This window comes from Quercus lobata, chromosome 12 (genome assembly GCF_001633185.2).
Source record: "Quercus lobata isolate SW786 chromosome 12, ValleyOak3.0 Primary Assembly, whole genome shotgun sequence".
Taxonomy (NCBI): Eukaryota; Viridiplantae; Streptophyta; class Magnoliopsida; order Fagales; family Fagaceae; genus Quercus; species Quercus lobata.
In genome coordinates, this window is record NC_044915.1 from 9,789,110 (window position 1) to 9,806,929 (window position 17,820).

Consider the following 17,820-nt stretch of genomic DNA (forward strand, 5'->3'; position numbering starts at 1 on the left):
AATTTCTGTATTTACATCAAATTAGTCTTAATTTAATTAGTATTATATAATTTTATTTAAATAATATTTACATATAAAAAAGTCCCATATAAAATTTTTACCTTAGGTACAAATTTTGTTGGGGGCCCTGGACACGGTATTTTATAGTGGTTAAGTTATACTCGCAATCATAGAAAAATGTTGCTGCAAATTGATAGAGAACATCAATGATTTTTGGCAAAGAAAATAATAAAACACACTGCTAATACAGAAAAAACGTTTGAAAAATATGAATACACTGACACAAGTGGACAACTAGTCAGTGTAATGCAGCAACTTTTCTTCGAGTTAGAAATTCTGAGATGGTCAGTCAAAGTCTTTGCATTTCTTCGATTATTATATCTTAAGTAGAAAGGTCTTCTCTTCGATTTTCAATTCCTTTACTTTTTTGCTTGATACATTTTGTATGACCTACGCAAACACGAGCTTTGAATAGATCATGTCTTTTCCATATAATAATATATAAAAAAGGTAGTTTTTGACTTTTTGTTAATTTTTTCAATCCTCGTTTTATAAACTTTAGAAAAAAGCTTAGAGGACTTTGGAGTAGTGTTTGAGCTCTTCCACAGAGATCGAGTGGGTCCTGTGTGTGGAACTATCCTTTCTGTGTAAGTCTAGAGCACTCTTCCGAGACTATCTAAGAATTGCCTTAAATTTTAGAGATCGTTTGGTTTGAAATATCTTTTAGCATCTAAATTCTTTGTAATGTGATTGATGCTTGGTAATTTGATGTTTGGGAATATAAATATTCTTATGTTTAGCTTTATTTGGAATCTAATAAGATTCTTGGGAATATGAAATGCTTGCATTTTTAGTTTATTTCTATTAATCTTATTAAAATTATTTAATTTTCCCAAGATCTCCTTTGGTTGGTAAACAGTAAACACAATACCAAGTCTTTTTTTGGTTTTAATAATCTTCCTCCAAATAAATAGTAAGAAACAAATATAAACTATAAATCATGGTGAAATCAATAAAACTACAATATAACATTTTCTGAATAACATGTATAATACAAAAATAATTATTTAAAATTTCATTTTATAACTATTAATTTTTATTATTATTTTTTTTCTATTGGTTAAAGCATATAGAGTAATGGGTAAAATTGCCAAGTGTATCTTCTTCTTTGAAAAATGCGCAATATAGTTCATAATAATTGAGCGTTTGTGAATCTTCAATAGTGTTCTTGTGGAGCTTATTAACAAAAGTTTGGTTTATTTTCAGTACTTTTTTAACTTGAATTTTTTTTTTTTAATGAGAAACTACAACATTATCTACTAACTAAATAAAATATGAAGATTAAAACTCATTATATATTTAAAACAAATGATATATCCAATTAAAAAAGTACTGAAAGTAAACTAAACCCTATTAACAATATAGTTTTCCCATGAAAAGAAAAATACTAATATATTGTTTTCATTTACTATCTCATTGAAAACTTTTTTCCCTCCACTTATACTTGTTCCCTTCTAAGGTCTAAGGGATAAGGATATCTTTAGTTATTGGTTCTCTAGTAATTATAGAACCCTATTTGGTCAAAATACCTAGTTGAAAAGCATTTAATGCTACCTGTCCCATAACGTTTTGAGAAGACGTTTTGAGAAGCTGTCCCATAACGTTTGATCTGGTATTTTGACTTCTATTTTGAACTTATCAAAATTCCAAAAATGAAAATAGTGAAGTCTGTGATGGGTTGACTGTTCTGTATGGCGGCCTTAACGAGCCATTTCTTGTTATTGAAGACTCACAATAATTGACAGTGTAAAATTGTCACATGACCACGTGAATTTGACTTGCTGCTCGGTTTGTCATTATGTAAAGAAAAATCAAATTAAACAAGCTTAATATTCTTCCTTTGCGGCTTTAATTGCGTAATTTAAATGATTATTTCATTTTAACTTTATAAATTAGACTTTTCGTCGTTTTCGATACAGTTTTTTTACTCCAATAAACGAAATTGATAAAGCAAGAATTGAGATCACGATGTCTCTGAATTTGCAAAGAACTTTAAAAGTTACTATTTTAAATCACAACTATTGAATTAAAAAAAAAAAAATATATATATATATATATTATTTTAGTTTTTATATTTTAGAGTTACGGTTAATATGACCCTTACATTTTAATAACAATAAATTTGATTATTGTTATTTTTAACTTATAATTAATTTGGTCTATATTATTTACTTCTTAACGAAAAATACCTACGTGGTAAATGGTATACACAATTAGCAAACTTCATACCTAGGTGCCTTATAAAATAATAATAAATTTTTTTAATTAACCTAAAAAAATTGCCACATCAACATAAAAAATCAAAAAAGAATTAACTCCTCAATTTTTTAAATAAAAAGTCTTAAGAGTTAATTTAATTGACTTAATTCTCCCATTTTTTTTAAAAATCACTTTCTTGGCAATCAATCTCTAATTCATTTTTCTCATGTTTATCTTCAAAAAATTTTCATTTTTTTTTCCTTTTCTTTCTTCCACTTTCTGGGTAACCAAACACAACATCCGCCTTGAAAACTCCACAAACTACCCAAAAAATCACGTCTAGATGTGTGAATTGAAATTCAGAACAAAACCCATCACTAATAGTAGCCACAACCCATCTCCAACCAAAATAAAACTCATCATCGGTGTTGAGGTCCAAAATATCACAGTATTGTACCAAAACTCAAAACAACACAAAAATATTGAAATCCAAGAACCACTTGGGCTTTCAATGAAAAGGTAAGGCCTAAATCCATTAAAAGTCAATAGGAAGGGGCTCAAGCCTATGAATGGGCAAACATTGGACCTTACGAAACAAGGAAAAAAAGAGTTCAACCCAGCCCTTAAGGGAGAAAATCACTGGGGAGCCTAGAGAGAAAACTGAACCAGGATACTTGGGGATTCCTAAAAGCCTAGGGTCCTCGAGATGTGTAGTAAGGCCAGATTGGAATTGAGACAGCTCAAGGAAGCATGCTTAGAAGCACAAAGAATGAGAGCAGATGTGTCTCATCAGCCACCCAATGATGTAGAAAAGGGGAAAAAGACTTGGGAAACCAGCAATTCATAAATGAGATTTTGGTACCTCGAGGAACCTAGAATGACGGACCATGAAGGAAGGTGGCTAGGGATCTTTTAGCCTAATGGAAGGGAATTTGCCCATTTAGGAAAAATGACAAAAGGAAAGCAATCAAAAGGTAGGTCTAAAAATGTGGTATCTAGAAACTTCGGAAAAAGAAAGATCAAAGATCAACCCTTTAGGACCCCCAGAACAGGAAAGTCAGCTAGGGGCTTTTGAAGAGGGAACCTCAAAAGAGGGAAATAGTGAGAAAATAAAGAAGGGGCCAACCACCAATGTTGTTGACACAACATTAGTTTTGGTATCCAGAGCAGCAAATGGAAGAAATCAATAGTACACCAGAAACCCTAGGATGACACTATAAAAGGAGAGGCAACCAACAATGAAGAGCGTTTAGCAATAAGGAATCAGAGGAAAAGATCCTTGATAAAAGTTTGTTAGAATTCAAAAAAGTGAAAAGAGAGGGAAAACACCGTTGGGGACCCTGAAACAACCACTAGAGAATACACTTGGGTTCAAAGGGATTCAAACTTTGCAAGTCTTAGAGGCCTAAGGAGTCATCTAAGTCTGTGATTTTTGAACTTATTTGGACATTGTAACATATCCTAGAGAGCGTAATATATTAAAAACTTAAGAAAATAATGAAACATTTCATATCATCCTAAGGATCTCTAATGCTTATTTCATTTTTTCTTTTATATTACTTCTTTACTGTTCCTTATTGTACAATATGTATGTCTTTTTCTGTGTGTTAGTATGTATGTATTGTAGAATTCGTGCTTTGTGTACAACTTGCTTCAAAATCAACTCAACTTAACTGCGGTGAACCAAGTCCAGTCCCTTAAACATAAAGCATTGGGCCCAGGATCCATGCTTTCTTCTTGGGCCTATATGTTGTTTACCAAAAAAAAAAAAGAAAAAAGAACCCACACAACCAATAGTAGCCACAACTCATCATTAAAAGAAACCCATCACTTTTGCCTTTACCAATTAATCCTAATAGTAGTAGTGGCAACGGACTCCAACCCAATGGTGCATCTTGTTAAATTACCAATTGTTCCAAAAGCTAAATTATTGGGATATGATGAATTTAATCATTTAACTACATACTTCTAACACTCACCCTCACATGTGGGACGAAACCACCTTTTAATAGGTGAGGTCCAACACGTGGGAATTTAAATGGGAGGTAAAGGGGAGGAGACAGGGATTGAACTTAGGGCCTCTCGCTCTGATACTATGTTAAATTACCGATTATTCAAAAAGTTTAAACTATTAGAATATGGTGAATTTAATCATTTCAGCACATACTTCTAACACATCTCCGACAACCTGAAGAAACTCCTCAATGGCGACAACTTCTGCAATCCTTGTTAGGTGGTTGAGTCATGTGACTGCAAATCGACGCTACAAAGGTTTGGTCTCGTCAGTGGTTAGATTTCGACAGTGGCAAGGTAAGGGAGTGGAATAGGTGGTTCAAGCTCTTCCCACCAGCGTTGGTCACGATGGGAATTGCTCTTTAAAATTTTTTTTTGACCATTTCTAATATGGATATTTACTTTTTTTTCCCCTTTTTTGATAAAATCTGGATATTTACTTGATTTGTGTTCATTATGATTTAGCTTTAGGGAGCTGTTTCTAGGTTATTCTTCTTTCAGTTTGGCTTTCTATATTTCCAAGAGAGAGAGAGGACTTCGGGTTTGAATAAAAATTAAACCCAGCAATTTCAATTGAAAAAAAAACCCATTGAACAATGGTTGTGGAGTTTTTTTTTTTGTTTAAATGTTTGTATTTTGTTTGGTTGCCAAGGAAAGAAAAGAAAAGAAAGTGTGATTCTTATTATTTTTTCCTTTAAAAAAATTATAATATCATATAAATGCTGATGTGAAATTTTTTTTACGTTGACTAAATTTGTTTAATATTATTTTGTAAGCCATGTAGGCGTGAAGTATGCCAACAATGCACATTATTTGACTTGTAAGCATTTTTCAATAGTGAATTAACGAAAGGGACCAAATTGACTATTATCAAAATATAGAGACCATATTAATTGTGACCTCAAAATATAAGGATTAAAATGATATTTTCGCTATTAAAAAAAATGAGAAAAAGTAAAAATGTAAAAGTAAAAAGGTAAGAATAGTAAACAATTACTATAAAAGAGAGGAGGTTAATTGCGTGATGCAATTGTATATTACAATTTCAACGAATCTCAATCGCAAAACATGACCAAGAAAACAGAGGTGCCAAAATATTTTGAAGTAATTTCTTTTGGATTATTATTCTATTGCTAGAAAGAAAGAGGAAACAAAGTCCTTTATCACGGGAGAGGATTCTAATTTCTAATACGAGGAAATGGCCACGAAGACTTGAGCATTTGTCATAACGATATGTACAAGAAATTAAGTCAGCATTGGTTTATTGTGTGTTTCACATTACATTGGAAAAAAAGAGCCTTCTCAACTCTTTGGCCTAACATACCTTTTCAATTATTTGTTTTCAATTATTTATATATTGTTGAAAAGTTCTTTTCACAATCACATGGTACAATTTTATTAGACAACCTATGTCACTTCAACAGTATTTTTCAAAATAAAGAAATAATGGTATTGGATTAAATTCCTATCAAGCTACATGAATTGAGCTCATGGCTCATAAAGTTCTTCGCTGCCTTATAGTGACATAGTCCACATTTTTCTCTACACCATGTAATGGGCACGTGCTCAAAATATTTCCGGACTTCATGAATTGGATTTGATTGATTAATACTTTATATTGAAATGGGTGAAAAGTCAAATGTTTTGGCAATTTCTTATCACAAGTGGATGAATCAAGACAACTTTGAATCAAAGCTATTGAAGCTAACATTCTTATTTTCTTTACATAATGAATTGGACTCGTAACAAAACATGTTTCCTCCCTTCACAAAATGGGCTTAAAGCACAAATATTGCTACTTCACGTTCATGGAATAGGTTTAAAACCCAACTTTTACTACTTCACGAGATGGGTTCAAAGCCCAAATATTTATATTTTATGAAGTGGGCTCACCCATGTTCCACTTTCACCACTGATTGGGCTTGAGCCCATATCTTGTTCTTCAATAAATCAAGGCTCATGGCCATCATTTTTCCTCCCATATCTCAAAAAATGGACTTCCACAATAAAAACCCATATTTACACAAAATTCAAAGGGAAAATGCCTAATCATAGTTGTCAAAGTGTGAGTATTTTTTTATTTTTTTTTCATTTTTATTGTATTGTGTAGTAAGATACACAGACACTATATAAAGTTTATAAATATACATATTTATTATAAAATTGGAATATAAGCAACTAGTGACCACTTTAATTCTCAGTTATGCTATAATATTTGACAAAACTAACCAAATAAATCGACTAAAAACATATTTATAACATCCACTTCAAATTTATCAAATGCGTAAGTGCTAATACATATATCTAAGTCAAAGTAAAATTTTTTCCTCATCTCATCATATTCATCATTGCCTAGTCTTCATAGTCTAAAAAGAAGAGAGAGAGAGAAGGGGCTTTACGAGGGAGGGAGGGAGAGAGGAGGGGGGGGGGGTAATAAAAGAGCTTAGGAAAAGAGAATTTGAAAGTGGACAAATGTGTAATCTAAAATTTTTAGAAAAAAAAGGGGGAAAAAAACTCACACTAGATCTTTGTATTGGGTTAAAGAAGTAGTAACCCAATAATTTAATTTAAAAACAAGTAGAAAAACATGGGCTCAAACACAAAATTAAATTGTTTTGAGCTACTAAACTACAAGGTCACAAAATCTGTACATATATTTTGACTTTCAATTTAGTCTCAAAGACAGCCCAACTCAGCAAAACCCATTTCACTTAAGACAACAGAGAGGGATTCAAAAAAAAAAAAAAAAAGATTACGGAAATAGAGTAAGATGGGCTTTTAAGAAGCCCAATGATCACCAAACAAAAAAAGCCCATTGGTCATTAACTCGAAAGTTAAACCTGGGTACATAATTAAACAAGTGGACGGAAAAAGCAAGTAAAGTAGGCTATTTTTGAATGGCCCAACCCATTATCTCTTTATAGTAAAAATCCCTCAGCCGCCGACTTTTCTCTTCTCAGTTTACCACCGGTTGAAGAGAGCTGCCGCCACAGAAATTCAGAGCCGTTTCTCTCTTCTCTCTCCCAATGGAACAATTATTTGACACCGCAGAGAAAAAGGTAACAACCCCATTTACTCTCTCAATCACTTGCTTGTTCTTTTGCTTTGACCAACTGTTTATAACTCACCCCAACTAGTATATATGTGGTTGCGTTGTTTTGTTTTGTGTCTCAGTTTTGGTGAAGTGTTGTTATGTTTGTTGCAATATGTGTTTTCAACATATGTATAATGCCCATATAAAAAAAAAATGGTTTTATTTTGTTTTCTAATAATATGAATGTAAATAGGTCCTTATTGAAATGGTGAAGTTGGCCCAAAAACAAGGACTGAAGGGTACTAAAGGAGATTGGAAGGAATTCTTAAGAGTTCATGATAGGAAGCTTGGGAGTAGCTTGAGTGATCCTACCAGGAGGTCCAATGATGTTTTGGCTGCTTTTCTTAAGACTTTTGTTGAAGAAAATCATCTCAAGGTAGTTCTTTTTATTTTTGGAATTTATTTTTTTCTTTACTACTTGTGTTTGAGATTTTATAAAGACAATGACTTTTATGTTTTTCCCTGTTTTCAGTTTTTTGCTAAAGTAATGCAATGCCATTTAAAGCGTGACGTAGTGGGGCAATTTACAAACATATCTCCAGATAATGAAATACCTGAGCAGGTATGGTTTAGTTATCCCTTGAGGCTTTGAAGAATGCATTTTTGCTATTCTACTAATAGTCTAGTACTTGTGTACTTTTACTAATTCTCTTTCTGTGAAAATGTTGAAGAAAAGGGGTCTGTACACCAATATCTGGTGGGTTGGGTTTTTAGTTTGTAGTAGGACAGTCGGGTTCATTTGTTTCAGCTTATTTTCATCTTGAAATGGAATGTATAGTTTTTTAAAAACATCACCTATTTCAAGGTATGACTGTATACTTTGCCGATGAGCTCTAGCTCAACTGGGTGCTTGTTTAACTTAGCAATAATTATATATGGTTATAGATGTACTTTTACACAATAAACAAACTAGCCTCAATAAACTGATGAAATAAGTTCATTCAAATGCACACTTTGTCTGGTTCATATTTTATGAATTCCTCTTCTTTTATTATTATTTGTCTGATTAAATATGTTTTAATTATGGTTAGACGCCTAGATTGGTAGCTTTTTCCTGCTTCCCAGGTCTTGGTTTGATAAGCTTTTCCCCTTGTTATAATATGCCTGTTGTATTCCTGGTATTTTGAAAACTCTCATTTGTTTAAAGTTCTAAACTGGTATGCAAATGTGGAAATTAAGCTTTTATTTAGTTATTTTAATGTTCTTTGCTTGATTTTGCAACAAAACCCTTCAATGTAATTATATGATGTTGATACTCAAAAAACTCGGTTGTAATTATTGTGTCCATTTCATAGCACTTATTCTATATCAACAATGTATTGTCCAAATTTACAACGATAGTATTAATTATGAATTCCATGATTAGTGGCTGAATGACTACTAGATTCTGTTTTAGTTTGCTATTATTCTCTCATTACATATAAGGCTTAAGTTATCATCAAATTTCTAGACACAAGTTATTCTCTTGCATTCTCCCTTTCTTTTTCTTTCTTTTTTCCTATAACTTTAAATTGAATGTTCTTTGCTGTTTGGTATATCTTGATAACTTGTGACACTGGCAGTGCAGAGACTGGTTCGTTTAACTCTTGAACACCCTCAGTACCTGCTGGATTATTCGTTCCCATCAAATGATGAGGTTTGTTGTCATAATGTTTGCTTACTTTTCCTACTTATCAAAAGTTATTAAAAAAAAAAATTTACTCCTTTTTACTTTTCAAACTATTTTTTATGCACTTCTTTCATATTAGAAAGGTCATTTTTGGGCTTTCCTACAGCACCTATTTTTCATTATTACCTTTCTTAGGTAATCTCAGTTGCTACATTTACTTCCTATACATTCCTTATTGCTAAATATGGGTAGATTATGGTCAAAATAGCTTAGGGAGCAAAGATGAACTATATAAATGCTAATTTAAGTATTCTCTGGCATGGAATATGCTACTGTGACAATTGATAATCTTGAAAAGAAAGTGTAAACTGATGTGACCAGAAGCCCCTTGAAGCATGTTTTCTTTTTGAGTCTCTAAGAAGAGCTTTGCTGTTTGACCCTATACGTTTTTATATTAAATAGGATGGGTGTTTTGAGATGCATTGTTTATATAATGAATACAAAAACATAAAAGTTAAATTATGTTGTGGTGTGCAAGTATAAAAATAGTTTCACACAATGAGGAACTAATGTTGCTATCAATTTCAAATGTAGCTTGGTTTCCTGATAACTTGTGGGATATGTTGTAGCAGGGATGGGTGATTACAAAGCTTCGTAAAAAATCCAAGGTTATGAGATCAAATGCAATGGTTGCTGTTGACTGTGAGATGGCTCTCTGTGAAGATGGCACTGAAGCTTTAGTGAAAGTTTGTGCTGTGGATCGCAATTTGCAGGTATTAATTAATTCGGCTTGTGTTCGTTCTCTTCATACAATGGTAATTCCCATTGTTCCACCTCTCTTTTCCCTAGGGAAAAGAATACTCTTCACTTTGGCTAGCTTGTTTGACAGTTTCTAGACCTCTTGAAGGGTCCTATTTGTACAATCTTTTCTAGTGAGTTTGTATTGTGCAGGTGAAACTTGATGAACTTGTAAACCCAAGTAAAGTCATTGCAGATTATAGAACTGATATAACTGGGGTTAGTGCAAGAGATTTGGAAGGAGTTACTTGTTCATTGGCAGATGTACAGGTACATTAGGCTGGATTTCACACTTTTTGGGATCAATTCTTTATCTAATATATTTTGGTGCATTTTGTAGAAATCCCTGAAGAAGCTGTTATCAAAGGGAGCAATTTTAGTAGGCCACAGTTTAAACAATGACCTGAAAGGTAAGATAAGCATGATAACTAGATATCGGAGTTCCTCTCTCTCTCTCTCTCTCTCTCACGACAACTGAACCATCATTGTCTTTTTGAATTTTATGCAAGGTAGTTATTCTTTTTTGCATTTGTGTAATTATTATTGTGTTGATTGCAGCACTAAAGTTAGATCATGCAAGAGTAATTGATACCTCACTTATCTTTATGTGTTTGGATGGACCTATCAATAGAAGACCATCTCTGAATAATTTGTGCAAGGCAAGTTCTTAATGTGTTATTCCTACTTTATGTATTAGTCAATTATTAATTAAAGTAGGATATGATTGGAAAAAGGATTCTCTTTTGGCATATCATTTTGAGTAATGGGCGAGCAGCTGTGGGCTGTTTCAGTTATAGTTAATTGTTCCATTTGTTTTTGACAGTCTGTATTGGGCTATGAAATTCGAAAGAAGGGTGCTCCACACAATTGTTTAGATGATGCATCTGCTGCAATGAAACTTGTTCTTGCTAAGATAGAGAGTGGTGTTGATAATGCTATTCCCTTGGTTCAAGAGGATGTAAGTTGGACATTAAATTCTTGGTGATTTCTAATTCATACCAATGTGATCCTGCTGATTCACAATCTTTGAATAAATTATCTATAGGTACCTAATTCTGAAATGGCTAAGCTATTTCTCCACAGAATACCAAAAAATGTGCCTGCTGAAGAATTACATAAAGTCATTCCTGGGGACTTTACAATTGAGCTCAAGGTTGAGTATATCCTTTTGTTATCTGAACTTTTCTTTAGAAGATATTGGTTGAGCTTATGATTGCCAGAATGATGTTTATGTTTTACATGTCATGATATTTGGAGTCATCATATGATAGATCGTGATATATATCCTGTTCCCAAAAAAGAAAAGAGTTTTTAAATCAATTTTGACACCCGTTCAAAAAATATATTTGAAATTCCAAACCATTGAACCATGCGACTAGGGCTGTTGGTGGGCAGTTTAGGTTTAGATCTGTTGATCATGTGGATACCAACTATATTGCTATCCCTAATCTTACACCATCGCTATACGGGTTTAAGAGTTGGGTCATGCTTATCAGCAAATCTGCATTAATCTACATCCAAGCCTGGATCCAGCCAAGCCAATTGTATAGTTTGTATGTTTTCAAACTAGCAATCAATTGATCAATTTTTTGAGATAAATTGGTTCTCATCATTAAGATTTCCCTGGCAATTTTTTTTTTTTTCATATTTGATTAACTTTATATCATTTGATTGAGGGGATAGGTCACACAATTTGTTAACTATTATCAGTGTAGTCAAAGGAGAGTCAGGTGCTCACTTAGGCTAGACAGGGCACTTTTAGTTAGCGCTGTAAACTGAGACTTTAAGGATCTTGAGAATAAAGAGAGAGAAGGAAGTTCTGTAATCTGGAAGAAAAGGGTAGCTCCATACTTAATTTAAGTTAGTGGGTGTCTCTTTCACTTGCTTTCTTCTCTCTCTCACCTCTCTTTCTTTCTGTACCAATTTAGTAACAGTTATTTATTTATTATTTCAATCATGTAATCTCTTAGCTTAAAAAGTTGTTTTCTTTTTCTTTTTTGAAAATTTTTATATAAGATTGTTGTAAGTCTATTCTTAGATTAATTAATAGAGCCTCTTAATAATTTTAAAAATTCAAACCATGCCTAGTAAGTGTTAGATACGTATGATTTGAGTTTATTATATGTATAGTATTAATAACTATATTTAGAGTTTGGCACCTTGCTTCACTCAAGTGAGTACCTTTTTGGTGCCTCACAACTCATGTGATACAAGGATTTGGCACCTTAAGGCTGCCTTTTGCCTTTTGACTACAATGACTATTACATGAAAAACATTTTTTTTGTAACAAACTATGGCAGGTGAGAGGAGATTTTAAACTCGCATCAATTACAGATAGTTAATTTCTGATTTAGTGTATGTGCTTAAAGAGGAAAGAGGTGAATTATGTTTCGAACAAACAATCCTCCTCGTGCTTAGCACAACTACCTGATGGGTCCTTAGATGGAAGCATACTAATCCAAACACAAGCAGTAGCTTAATCATATGTTTTGTAAGCAGGTTTGGTAGAAATAGGAAAACTGCCCCCATTTGATGGAATGGCACACAAATTCAGATAAGATTTCATGATGTGTGACTGGCAGCCTGGAACTCTCTGCTTGCCATGCATTTCTCGCACTGTTTAGGCTGCTTCACTTTATATTCAACCCAATTTACATGCTTCTACCACTCAGTCATGCACAATATCAAAGTTTCCCCTTGTATAACTTCTCTCTCTCTCTCTCTCTCTCTCTCTCTCTCTTTGGGAGAAGAAGGGGGGGGGGGTGTTTGGTAAGTTCGTAACTAGGATCTACCCCACTCCACTCCTTGGCCATGTTTGTGTATCCACTCTCCCCCCTTCTACTTGTAAAGTTCTAATGTGGTGTATGCTTTTCTGGCAGCCATCTAAAAAGATGCAAGAAGATAAATCTTCTTTGTTTCTCATCTTTAAGAACTCACAAGAGGCACATCAAGCATATGAAAAAGTCAAAGGCAGCCAAGAAAAGGTATATACTGAGATCTTTTTCAACTTACTATAGTTTACCTGCCTGGCATCCCTATCATATGTTTTTATTTATTTATTTTATTTTTTTATAAATGATAAGTAATGGGATTTTATTGAAAAAATAGATTACTTCATGCTCGCAATGATGACCACAAAATAAACTGAAATGATAACAATTGAATTATGCACAGAAGTCTAAAGATTCTTTGAAATATAAAAGGGAATTGCAACTATCAGGAAAAAAAAAAAAATCTAAAAGGGAATTGCTATTTGTAAGACCCCACACCCAAGACCACAGAACAACATTGACTACAATAGAGCCTTTGATCTTTCTATATCTTCAAAATGCAACTATTTAACTCTGTCCACAACCACTACATCACACTTAACGGGTCAAGGTTCCAAATCTATGATGAATGCTTCCCAAACCAATTCCTCCTCAAATAAAAGATCTTTGACCCTCCTTGGTAACTACCCAATCCCAAAAGTTTGAAAGACTATGCTTCATAAAACATACACAACATCACAATGGATCAACAAATGATCCATTGTCTCTCCATCGCACCAACACATGCAACACCAACCAGCTGACGAGAAACCTCTCTTAATAAGATTATCATGCTTAAAAACTCTTAAGCTGCTGTCCAATCAAAGAATGAGACCCTTTTTGGGGGCCTTTCTGTTTTGTTTTGTTTGTTAATTTTAATTAATTATTAGTAAAACCCTCTTTGGGGCCTTAACACACCAAATAATTTTCCGAGGAAAAGAATTAGTAGTGGCATCTTGGATAGCCTCGTTTTAATAGCAAACATCAAAAGCATCACTCCCTTCCAATCTTCATCTCATTTGTCACACCCCTCCCCCCTAGGGGTATTTAAGTATAAAAGATATAGGAAAGAATTCACAGACTCCATTCCCAATCATTAAAACCATTGTGGAATCTCACACTCCAACTCAACCCTCCCTATCCAACGGGCTATCCAAGAGTGAAATAATTAATGCATTTTTTGTCAACTGAGCATGCGAACTTAGGGTAAAAATCCTTTTGAGGACAATTCCCACACCATATATCATGACAAAACCATACTCGTATATATGCCTTCCCCCACTACGGTATATCCTGAAAAAAAAAAAAATCCTATCCTGCTCTAATGCTCCTTCCTAAGTTAACACTCCTGAGTCCTTTGAACTGACTTCGTAGTCCATCCGCTCCTGTTTTAAAACTTTGAGAACTTGATTTTCTGTTATAGTAAGATTTAATGTTTATTCTCATTACATAAAATGATGAGATTATTATCATGAAGAGGCAATTCATTGTCTATTTAGGCACTGACAGCATTTTTAGTTCCCTGCCATAAGATCCCAAATTAATGCACTCTTTAAGGATTTCATGCTTGGCATTTATGCTAGAGAGAGAAGCCTATTTTTTGGATACATGGCTGACTGTCTGGTAAAACATGTTTTGTTATCCTGTACTATGTTAGGATTCGTGGGGACGGCCACAGAAACTTGTCAAACATGAGCTCACAACAGGTATATTAGTTAGTTTTTATGTCCGAAAAATGGCAAATGATGATTCCCATGGCCAAATATCATCCAAGAGAGCTTTCCAAGATGAGGAAATCTCAGGTGCATCCAAGAAACTGAAGACCAATCAAAAGATTGAAGAGGACTCTTCAAATCAGTGTTGTGATCACTCGGAAGAGAGAGAAGGATTGAAGCAAGAGCTGAGCAAAGGGGAGGTGGCATATTCAGATCACTGTTGTGATCATCTGAAAGAGATTGAAAGGTTGAAGCAAGAATTGAGCAAAAAGGATTTTCAAATCATTACTCAGGACAAAATGATAGGTGATCTTAAAAAGAAACTGAACTCTAAACATGTTAAACGTCACTAAAAAAAATTGTTGGGTACGATTTGTTAGTTGAGGCGTGCAGTGAAGACATCAACAGGCCACTTATTTCTGCAGACGTCTGTGGAATTTGATTTATATTGAGGAATGAGCAAAGCAAATAGATATTTATGAGGTGTTTATATCTCCCAAATATATTTGATTTAAGTTTGTTTTGTTTTATGTTTTTTTGTTTATTTTGTTTCTGTATCTTTATCAATGGAGATTGGTTTGTCTTCTACTTTTTGTTCTACTTTTAGTGAAATACAAGTTTATTTAAAATAATCTACTTGTTGCATGGTGTGATAGTTCCTGACAGTTAAAATGTTGTCTTTCCTTGGAACTATTTTTTAAGAGATAAAGTGGCAGAATTTTATTGCTAATTAAGAAATAATTACAAGAAAAAACGAAGAAAAATACCAGAGTATATGTTGGGAGGAACAGGAAATAGACTATGAGAAAAATTATAACCAAGACCAATCCAAAATCTTTTGAAAAAAAGCCCCATACAATCTTTGCAAACATTCCTATAAGAAAACCAATACAAGCTGATGGACATTTTCATGCTCTCTAAGAACATTACAATCCGACCCACTCCAAAGACACAGCAAAACCAAATCTATAAGAGAAATCCCACCCCACCAAGAAGATAATGAGGCTTGAGCCAAATAGGAGGAAAACCCATGTAAAGATCAAAATATCCAATAGGTTGAGTCAAATTTGGGCTAGAAACTCCCTCCAAGGGCTTTAATGGATCTAGCCTGGTGTGATACCCATTAATGTAGAGATGAAGAGAAACGCCACCAAGGGCAGTGAGAGAACTACGAAGGGGCCTGAAAAGCCCTATAAAAGGGTTGAGAACTCATGGTAAAGCTGTGAAGGACTCTCTTTCTTTCTCAAAGAAATCTATACCTAAAATGCCCTTTGGTTCGTTCTAGAACTAACAATTTAATAGCCTGAAATACAGTATAAACATTTAAAAAAAAAAAAAAAAAATCTTACAAGATATGAATAGGCATAGATGCACGACCAAAGTTAAATTCATTTAATTTTAATGAATGGACATAAATTAGGGTTAAAATCGGTTTAATTTAGCCAGGGTTGGGGTGAAATTTTGCATCCAACCTAACATATTGGTTTTGTTTGCATTTCCAATTAGATCTACAATCGGCCAAAAAAAAAAAAAAAAGAAGAAGACATTTTCAATTAGATCAATATCATATATATACTTGGGCCCAAAAAAACGAAAAGAAAAGAAACTAGGTATAGAAGCCATAATCAAACTATTTCTATACAAATATCACATTTTAAAACACCTAGAAAATCCAAGCAAAACAATAAGAAGGCCAATTGCAAATTGTACCCTTTAAGTTTAGGGTCATTTTGATTTTGTTCTCTTATGTTTAAACAATTGAATTTTTGTTGCTAACCTATATAGTGTTTTGATTTGAGTTCTTCCATCCAAGTTTGTTACTTAGGTGATCGTTAAATGACATCTTAGCTCAAAATGACGTATTTTATTGACAACTACCCAATTAAAATCCTGATTGTTGCTCAAAGCCCCAAAAATTCTACACCCAATAGGTTGAAAAAATCCACACCCAAATCTCAACATGAGAGAGAGAGAGAGAGAGAGGAAATATTGGAGAATCAATTTTTTTTGATAAATAATAATAATTTTTTTATTTGTTGACTTGTATTTAAAAATGATTTGACATGTTTTAATCGGACTAGTTAAAATTTTTGTAAACTTATGGTACTTACACCTAGCTTGAATTAATGTCCTATATAACATTAGAAACCAAATTCACTAATCCAGTTTTGTTTCCCTAAGATGAAGATGGGTCCTCTTCTTCTTTCTCCTTTATCAATGAGACATCATTATTTAGCCACCCAAAAAAAAAAAAAAAAAACAGTTAAAACTATTTTTATATAAAATTGTAGCAACTACAAGCATACTATTCTAATTCTAAGCTAACCAGAGGGAGGGTTGTGGTGTCATTGTTAACTGTCCAGAGGTCTTTAATAAAATTTAGTTTCTTTTTCAGCAAGTTCTTTAAGTAATTTGAAGAATGAGAGTAAAACAAGAAGAACAAGAACTTATAGGTGAAAGTCATATACGCACCCTAAAAGTGTCCAAGATCAAATAAAAATAAAACATTTAACGAGGGGCTCACCCGTTTGATAAATGTCTATATCTTTTTAAATTTTCTTTCACGTTGGTGTCATAGTTTGGTTGCGCACTTTGTTTTCCCAGAACAACAAAAACAATACAAGGATAAGTACATTTTTGTTCTAAAGTATAAATTCTATTGTTGTCGAATCAGGTATAATTAAAATTAATCTACGGTGCACGTGGTATTATCCTTACTGTCATGTGATATAAGATCGATAAGTCTATATCAGAAACCTCTTTTTTATTTAGCTAAAAAAACAAAAAATCCTCTAACCTCACTTTGGACCTAGATCCATACACTTGTCAGCAACCATACGGACAAGTGCTCGGATCTTGCCCTTTTTTAACATCCAGCCAATTGATCTTTTTTGTATCAATGACAATGAGGCCACATTTAGCCAGCAAGGAAATAGAATAATCCCTTAATATGTGGTTAAAAAAAGAAAAGAAAAAAAAGAAGAGTACGGAGTTTTTGGAGAAGATAAAGGGTACGGACTTGGCCTCTTGTCAATTGTTTAATTTCTTCTCCCAAAAAAAAAAAAAAAAATTGTTTAATTGAGGACAAGTTAAAATTAATGTAGAACTTAATTCATGCCAACATTCTCGACGACAATGGCATATGTGATTCAGTCTTTTCCTTGTTATAGGTGAAATTCATTGAACTTTGGGCTAAAGAACCAGAATTAGAAACTGAGGGTATATGATTTTCTCCATTGACCAGTTAACAACTGCGTATATTTAGCTAGATATTGGTACCATAACTATTAAAGTTGGGAAATAATTATCGGACAATTGTCGTGAAATAAAAAAAATTTCAGGTATGAATTTCGCATAAATAAAAAATAAATTAATATTTTAGCCGGATGATAAAAAATAATTGCTATGGTTTTAGACCCCAATTGTCTCAAATTTACTTGATTTTTAACCAAATAATTAATTAGATTAATTATGTGATAGATTTGATTTAAACAAACATCACACATTCACAAATTACATGAA

General features: G+C 33.1%; 1 protein-coding gene across 1 annotated transcript; it reads left to right on the forward strand.

The window, feature by feature from the left end:
• The first annotated feature begins 7,179 nt into the window (after nucleotides 1-7,179).
• Nucleotides 7,180-14,828, forward strand: LOC115971860 (small RNA degrading nuclease 3-like). The gene is made up of 12 exons (XM_031091941.1): nucleotides 7,180-7,331; nucleotides 7,560-7,742; nucleotides 7,839-7,928; nucleotides 8,934-9,002; nucleotides 9,608-9,748; nucleotides 9,927-10,043; nucleotides 10,114-10,183; nucleotides 10,332-10,432; nucleotides 10,597-10,731; nucleotides 10,819-10,926; nucleotides 12,653-12,757; nucleotides 14,241-14,828. The coding sequence occupies exons 1-12, from the start codon at nucleotides 7,299-7,301 to the stop codon at nucleotides 14,649-14,651; spliced, it is 1,563 nt and encodes a 520-aa protein (XP_030947801.1). The 5' UTR covers nucleotides 7,180-7,298; the 3' UTR covers nucleotides 14,652-14,828.
• Nucleotides 14,829-17,820: the final 2,992 nt, after the last annotated feature.

Excerpts from the sequence above, each read along its gene's own strand:
- LOC115971860 (XM_031091941.1), top strand. The coding sequence starts at position 7,299 with ATGGAACAATTATTTGACACCGCAGAGAAAAAG. Across the intron at positions 7,743-7,838 it reads TTGAAGAAAATCATCTCAAG|TTTTTTGCTAAAGTAATGCA; the intron begins GTAGTTCTTTTT and ends CCCTGTTTTCAG. Across the intron at positions 10,433-10,596 it reads CTCTGAATAATTTGTGCAAG|TCTGTATTGGGCTATGAAAT; the intron begins GCAAGTTCTTAA and ends TGTTTTTGACAG.